This window comes from Seriola lalandi, unplaced genomic scaffold (genome assembly GCF_002814215.2).
Source record: "Seriola lalandi dorsalis isolate HSWRI2012SDOR001 ecotype SW California unplaced genomic scaffold, Sedor1 jcf7180002054940, whole genome shotgun sequence".
In the NCBI taxonomy this organism is placed as follows: Eukaryota; Metazoa; Chordata; class Actinopteri; order Carangiformes; family Carangidae; genus Seriola; species Seriola lalandi.
The window spans coordinates 48,114-56,188 of NW_019525491.1; the positions used below are offsets into that span (position 1 = coordinate 48,114).

At 36.7% G+C, this 8,075-nt stretch overlaps 2 protein-coding genes across 2 annotated transcripts in view; both read right to left on the reverse strand.

Moving 5' to 3' along the window:
* The window catches only part of bbs7 (Bardet-Biedl syndrome 7), a 6,350-nt gene extending 3,542 nt beyond the window's left edge, over window positions 1-2,808 (reverse strand). Inside the window, exons 1-8 of the mRNA XM_087170257.1 lie at window positions 2,314-2,808; window positions 1,913-1,978; window positions 1,721-1,783; window positions 1,440-1,615; window positions 1,149-1,335; window positions 979-1,051; window positions 804-911; window positions 440-570 (exon numbers count right to left, since the gene is read on the reverse strand). Coding sequence (XP_087026383.1) covers window positions 440-570; window positions 804-911; window positions 979-1,051; window positions 1,149-1,335; window positions 1,440-1,615; window positions 1,721-1,783; window positions 1,913-1,978; window positions 2,314-2,349 — 840 coding nt within the window. The 5' untranslated portion in view covers window positions 2,350-2,808. The remainder of the gene's footprint in view (window positions 1-439; window positions 571-803; window positions 912-978; window positions 1,052-1,148; window positions 1,336-1,439; window positions 1,616-1,720; window positions 1,784-1,912; window positions 1,979-2,313) is intronic.
* Window positions 2,809-3,708: 900 nt separating this feature from the next.
* On the reverse strand, window positions 3,709-7,812 carry tmem33 (transmembrane protein 33). The gene is made up of 6 exons (XM_023393581.2): window positions 7,698-7,812; window positions 7,366-7,553; window positions 6,297-6,364; window positions 5,838-5,971; window positions 5,390-5,473; window positions 3,709-4,786 (listed from the first exon to the last, which is right to left on the reverse strand). Exons 1-6 carry the CDS (start codon window positions 7,781-7,783, stop codon window positions 4,657-4,659), a joined length of 690 nt encoding a protein of 229 aa, XP_023249349.1. The 5' UTR covers window positions 7,784-7,812; the 3' UTR covers window positions 3,709-4,656.
* Between the last annotated feature and the right edge of the window lie 263 nt (window positions 7,813-8,075).

The window sequence follows — 8,075 nt, forward strand, 5'->3', positions numbered from 1 at the left end:
TCTGACAGTATCTGAAGGGAAGAAACCCTGGTCGTCAATGAGTGAGCGCTATGATCAGTGCATTTCATGCAATACTGAAAAAAATAATGGACTTGAAGATTAATAAAAGGCAAGGGGATGGCTATTAAAACATTTAATATGATTACTATTTAATCGATTATGTCTTTGCAAATTAAAGGATGCTGCTAATGTTCTGTAGCTGGGTCTAAGGAAAGTACTAGTCAGACATACAGGCTTGGCTTTTCTACAGTTAAGCTAAAGCAGAAGCAGGTATGCTACTATATGCTGTCTACTGCTGCATGATGCTGCATGATGCTGACAAAAAAATCTAAATCTGTCATAAAAGTTATGATCTTAATGGATTAAGAGTTTCTTGTAATTCTTTACCCAAACATTGAAAACTACATATTCTGATTAAATGTGTCAGGTATAAACCTACATGGTCAAAACGTAATGTGGGCTCACTGGCTCCGTCGAAACCATAAACCTCTACTGTCCCATCATCCCTTCCCACCAGAATGTCATTCACTCCATCTCCAATAATGTCGTACGTGTCAATGCAGAGAATTCCTGATGGGAGACAGAAAAGAATAACAGTGCTGTGAAAGGTTGAATCAAAACAACAAAGAGAAGAAATACTGGTATACGCTGTATGGAAATTCTTGGACACATCATGGTTTACCCATATGCTGCAATTTAATTACACATATGCTGTGGAAAAGGGTTGTTATTAAAATCACATAGATTTATATTTCATTGGCTAAAAGACGCAACACTCTGGTGTGGTCCTATAAACAACATACCTCCTTTCTTTTTGTCATTGTCGATCTCCCATTTGGTCGCAGCTGAGCCCTCACCGATCTGGACCAATCCTATTTTACCATCTGTAGTTCCATAGAGGATTTCCTCTCCTGCAGAGACATCACTCACATTATATAAAGTAATCTCATGTTTTAGCACATAGACAAGTTAACTTGCCTCCATCTTTGTTGTACAATTCCAAGACAGATGGAGGGCCAGGCACTTCAATCTCATAGGAAAGCTCGGATCCCTACAGAAGAAAAAACTATGTCTCATCTGACTGAACTCAGGACAAATACATATACATTAAATATTAACATATACATACAAATACAAGCTTGGTTTACCTGTAAGACTCTGAGAACCCGATCTTGGCATGCCAGGACTGGGACAAGGTGTGTCAGGTTCTCTGACGACAAACATGTGATATCATTGATTTTGTCTCCAGAGAGATAGTAGTCCTGATCCTTGCAGTCACAGTAGTGGTTATAGATGTAACTTGCACTCACAAAAAGGTCAGCGCCTGAGACGTGCCTGGAAAAAAGAGAGAGCCAACATCAATCAGTGAAGTAAAAATCATACAGCTCTGAACAAGTTAAGCAGCGTAAGTATGTAGAAATGGCAGAAGTGGCTCCTACATTGCATTAATGGTCTCAGTGAGGTTGGCTTCAAAAGTGAGGAACTGTTTGCCTTTCTTGGTGAATCCTCGGACCTGAGAGCCAGAACAAACAAAGATCTTCTCCTGTGGAGTTCCCACAGCTCCTCCAAGGTCCATCCTGGATATTTTCTGTCCTGGAAGCGTCTTAAACACAGGCTAAAACAGAAAGTCAAATTCTTGCAGTTAAAAACAGAAATTATGCACTTTAAGATCCAACTAGCTGTACAATAATGAAATAAAAATTTTAACCAGGTTACACACCACTGCTTCTCCCTTCTTCATCCCAAAACATGTCAATATACCATCATGATCACCAATAGCAACCTGAAACACAGAGACACCAATCAAGCACCATGAGGCTGTAATAATAAAGAGCTGGATAAAAAAAGCACACACACCACTAACTATAATAAATTCAGTTAGGCACTGGTATTGCACTGACAGTAATACTACCTTTTGGGTTGCCTTTTTTCCCAATGCTGGAAGAAGCCGCATAGTTTTCTGAGAGGTCACACCAACCTGTGTGGAAAAAGATCACGTATTAAAAAAGGGGGAGGGAAAGAAAAAAGTATCAGGAAAATGCCCTGAATAGACTTTATTTGTGGTCAAAGTTACTGTTATTGTCTTGGACTAAGGATAAAAGATAAAAAGAATTAAACCAATTCAGTGATGTAAGATAAAGTAATTATAAATAGGGGATTAAAACTAAATAACAAGAGAGAAAAAATAAAGCAAAAACTACCACTGATCAAGATCAACAGAATACGAGTATGACAGTAACTTCAAATGATCGAAATCCATTTCCTCTGAGAGACCGACATAATCCTGATCAAATAGACTTTAGTTCTTGTTACCTGAATATAATCAACTCGATTTAGGTGGAGCTCCATCTTCTTTCTCTACTGAGAGTCTTATCTTTGAGAGAGGGAAAAGTCTGATGCAAATCTTCCAAGTAAGTTAATCCGACTATGAATCTTCAGGGATCATTAGTTGCAGTCCACCTTAGCCGTATGGCCTTCACAACTTATCGCTAAAATTGTCCATCCGAATTACAAGACGATAGTGATGGTGAAGCGAGACGAGGATTATCAAAAGCAAGGAGATTAGCTCGACGTGCTAACGTTAGCTAGCAAGCTAATTAGCTAACGCGATTTATCCGCACGCCAACTGTCTACTTTGAAGAGGAGAAAATCATAATTTAAAAAATGTACTAAGAGAAATAAATAACACATGAACCAAACCAATTCCACCGTATATTGTAAAGTAGCATTGAAACCTCACTAAACGCGAATATTACGTTTTAACTGTCAATGCAGCGCTGGCTTGAGTACCAGATAAACGCAGTTGCCCGTTGCCTACGGCAACGCTGTAGTCACAACAAGCTGTGACCCCATTGGATGTGAGTCAAAGGTTGAAACTGTGGTCTGATTGGTTGACTCGTTCCTGATAAATACGCCTGGACTTTGTTTTCTAATAATGCTCAATATCGCTTCACATAATATTCCTCAATGCATGCATGTTGTAATATCTGCCTCGAGGTACACTACAACAAAATTTAACAAAGAAAAAAAACATTTGTAATTCTATTCGCTGATGTAGCCCGTTAGATGGCGCTGAAAGCTCTAAGAAGTAAATTGACCTTGAAAAGATTGTTTTGGACTGAGGTGGAAGAAGTACTCAGTATAAGTATAGTAAGGATCAGTGTGTTGCTACTTATGCAAATTTGCTGTTACAAGTAAAAATACCGCATTCAAAATTTTAAAAGTACAAAAGTATTAGCATCGAGATAATGTAAAATCAACTATTTCATAATAATATAAATCATTGGATTATGGTCATCATCATTTATGTTGATATTTTGTATTATTAATCTGAATCTACAAAGTGTACTAACTTAAGTTATCAGAGTAAAAAGTACAATATATGCCTCTGAAATGTAACAGAGTAAAAGTTTTTTTTTTTTTTTAAAAAAGCATAAAATCGAAGTATTTAAGTAAATTACAAGTACCTCCAAACTGAAGTACATTACTTATGTACTTGGTTACTTTCCAACACCGGTTTTTGAAAAATGCCATTTTCAAGTTTAAGAATGAAAATATTGCGTTGAAAAGAGGTAATGGTTGTAGACAGAGCAATAGTTATACTGTATATCTACGAGTAGCAAGATACTCTGGTTCATCTCTTTAAAATTAGTTCATAATTAAGCCATGATCAACTATAGTAATCATAATAATAAGCACAAACCAACATTTCTATACTTTAATATTTTATTGGTTTAATTAAGAGATCATTTTATTCTTGTCATAAAAATGTGGTTTGTTTGTAGGCAAATAAACACATTTAACATGGCAGAAAAACAAAAATCATAGCATGCAAAGAGCGAGAAATCTACACAAGCAACAAATAAATGAAGTAAATTCAAAACAGTTTTCAAACTGAGAAACAAGGTCAGAATGCATTCATAAGGATGACATGCATTGTGCAATTCATTCAAACTGAAAAATGGCTGGTGCCTTAAAATATTCTATAAAATACAGCAGATATCTTGTTTCTCAATTCAACACCCATTTTGACATCATACCTACGTAGATTCTGCATGTTGTTAAATGATGGCAATGATAGAATACATTTAAAGTCAGGCATTCAGACAAATTAGAACATCAGATGCTTTGTACATAAAAAAGAAATTAGACTAGGTAGAAACTGCAAACAAACCGCATTCTCCATCCATTCAAGTACAACATGATTATTTTTTAAAAAAGAACAATTTTAATAATGTATAAGAACATTTTCATTTAAGTTACTAATCTCAGAATGTTAATGTTTCATCACAGAATAAGCAATTTTCATGAATAAATAAGGACATAAAAGGAAAGTACAACAGCCGATAACAGCCGAACACAGATGATGTTTACTGTGCTCCTTTCAGTGAACGTAACAAAGTGAGGGGTGTCCACTGCGTGAATGAGGTCACATTAGGAAGATGGGAAAAGAAATATCACCATGAGACTTCAGTGCATTACTGGCTGCTCTTCAACTGTACTCAAATATACAGAGAAGTTGGAGCACAGGCTGTAAAGCTGACATTCAGAAAACAGTTCCTTCTGTTGATGGCATTTTCTGTCCCCATCAAAGTTTAAGTCACATCCTAAATGGTGGAAAAAACAAAAAGAAAACAAAACTTTTACATTGTGTAATCAGACGCCCGTGGGGGCGAGGCGGCTGATGAAGGCGATACTGCTGAGGCACATTCTCCTGAAGAAGGCGGGACAGGCAGGTTTCATGATGAAGTGCTCCAGAAGAATTCGCAGCTCTGTGAACAAGGTGCTGAGGTGGAAAGAAGATGTGTTTAATAATCAGTTTGCCATTAAGACAACTAGTACATTTCATTTCTAATGAAATTACAAAGCAACATTTCAAATGAAAGACATTTTTGTTTGGTTTTTCCAAGAACAATTTCAATTAGATTTGTTTTAAAATAACATATCATCAATTATATATCAATAAAAATGAACAGTGAACTCTCATGTACTGGTGACACAGTGTCTGACTTACCTCAAACTTATGTCTGGCATAATGAAAATTTCCTGGTAACTTTTTGGCCAATACTCGCTAATACTGCTATACTGTGTCTGAGATGAGCTGATGTTGGTTGATCATATCAGTTCGGTGTGCAAAGAAAAGATTTCCATGGCTTTAAACAGTACTTTCCTTTTGGTGTTTTAATTTATTTTTGATTTGCTATAAAACAGTTTAAAACTTTTTTGTGTCAAGTGATGAATGTTTCACGTTAGGAGCAGTGGGAAAAAAAGTACTGAATCATTAAAAAAGTTTTATGTTATTCAAACTGCTTGGCAATCATTATGAAATAATGATTGTCTTGTACGTATAGAATCGTTTACATTATGATATATTGTGATAACATCTTACCGGCAGTATGGGTTTCTTCTGGATGTGTAGCGGAGAGTGAGGAATCGGTAGTAAATGAAAGGCAGCAGCAAACTTCCCTGGCCACTGTTAACAAGATTTGAGAGACATGAATAAAACTAAACTGACATTACACAATTGTGGATTGTTCAATATTTCAATAATATAAAATAACAAAAATATTAAACTTTATTTGTTAGGCATTTTTTATTACATTATTTCATTACTCTAAACTGCAATAACAGTTCCCTTCTGTTGACAGAAAGACAAATCAGCAGGAATTATGTGATGCAGTCATTTCAACATGAGGCAGAGTCTCTAAGGAAAGTCTCCAACATCTTATGGATGTACGGTTTTCATATTAAAGTGCTCAGTGAGTGTATGAGTACTTAAAGGATCTGCAATGTTTCCTGACAATAAACAACTTCTCACTTCAGTTGTGAGCAAATACCTGAAGAGCATGAAAACAGTGGCTGGCATCAAGAAGATCTCATTGCAGGCGATGAACTTCAGGATGTTCTGCTGATTGGATGTTAGTTTGTCCAGGAGGTTTCTGATGAACATCAGGCTGCTGGGGCCCACGGACTGCAAAGAGAGATGATAGAAAGTCAAAAGCTGACAACAAAACTGTTGTGAGGTGAGTTTTCAGTGAGGCGCAGAGTTTACATGAAATAATGATACAAAGTAAATGTAAAATCACATTATCAATCATCAGCTTTTATTAGATTTTTTTGGTTGAGTTTTGGTCCCTGAGTAATGGCTGGTTGATGGAGTAGATAATTAAAACACCATTTGGCTGGTGGTAATGTCCCACCTTGGTGTTAAATAATATTCAGCAAATGGCTTTCTGTCAGACATTTTAATAAATAACATTAAAAGTCACAGCAGGTGATTGTTGCCTCATACTCACGTCAAGGACTTTCTTTGTGTAGGTCGTTGCATGAAGCAAGGAGAAGAGGAAGACTGGGAAGATGCTCACTGGATACAAGTGTTAAAGATCAACATAAAACGACAGAACAAACCTCCCACCGTAGTTTGCTTTGATTACTAGTGCATGATAATATGTTTTAATGGTTAGAATCATGTTGATACTGAAGCATTTACTATATGGTGAATCCTCCTGAAAGAGGAACCACTCAATGTGTAGAGTGCAACCATGTTATCAAAATCAGTGCCTTCACGTGCCCTTCACTAAACAGGTTACTCAGAGAAATCAGGTTATGTGGATAATCGGAAAAAACACATTTATACACAGCAAATCAGTAACGAGATTATTCTTCCTCGAACTTACTTGGGAAGCATGGCTCACTAATTTTGACTGTACAGTGATAGAAGATGCTGCTTCTTGACCTTTTTTTTTTTTGGCTGACAAATAGTCAAATGTTTGGAGGTGGAAAATATTTATTTTATACTTCTACAGGTCACTTTGTGTTAGTTTCAGTTGGACTTCAGACAAAGTTATTTTAAATATGAGGACACATCACCCAGTGTAATGATCTCTCCTTTCATCCAGACACTCCACCAACTACTTTGCCTGTCAGCTGAGTCTTTGTCATGTACACTTCGCAAAGAAATTGTGTTCTCCAGAATAAATCTAACTGGGAACGTCAGGTTTCTCTTATCTCCTACTCCCCTAAACCAGGTTTCACGTTTATCTGACAGTTAAAAATCAGCTCAAGGAGAGGACGGAAGAGAAACCTTACACAGACTGTCTAGGGGAAAAAATTTCACAACGAACTAAATATAAATTTAAGTAAAAATTAGAATTAGACTAGAAAGAACAAATGCTCGAATCTTTAAAGTAAATCACTAACAATTAAAGAAGACAAGAAACTTTCATTAACTACAACAATAGCAATAACTCAATGGAAACCTCAAAATAAACTGTCCTGTATTCAGTATCTATGTATGACATCATGATTTTAACCAGTTATAGAGAGATACTGTAAACAGCATTGTATTTCAAGGTGAAAGGATACTTGTGATGGGGTAGGAGTTGACCAGGATGAGTGAGTAGAGCAGGTAATGGCAGCTGTCCTCTTGAAGAGCCTGGGCCAGGAAAGCTCTGCTCAGCTGGAAGCGTGGAAGCCTTTGATGCAAGCGAAGAGCACTGGTGAGGGCGTTCGCTAACAAGGCTCTCTGATAGAAGTTTGCTGCTGCATAAGGTCTGAAAAACATGAGCAATGACAAATATTAGGATATCCACACAGGCTGAAAGAAAGGAGAATCAGTTGAAAGAAGTGCATTTCTGTCAGATGTCGGTCTTTTTATGATGTCAGTACATTAACAAAGAGCCGATGAGTGCACTCACCCCAAAATTGGTAGAATAAACATTACGGAGCAGTAGACGGTGAAGAGCCGTGACAGCCACATTGCAGTTTCCAGCTTGTTGCTCATTAAAAATTGCTGTGGAAGAAAGAAAAAAATAAGCTTATGTCATCCGGCAATATAACAGTAGAAAGTGCTGCTCCAGGTATCATATCACTTGATATAACATCATCAACATCATATCATATGATATAACATGTGTAACAGCTTGAGATCCAGCGAAAGAGCTGGGTGATTTCTATTCGCTGTTTTAGCATTTGAACTGACAGAGTGAGTCTCATGTATACTGAAAATTGATTCACTGATGGTTCTCTCAAGGGTTAGCATAAACCAGCTAAATTAAAAAACAACTTAATTCAAT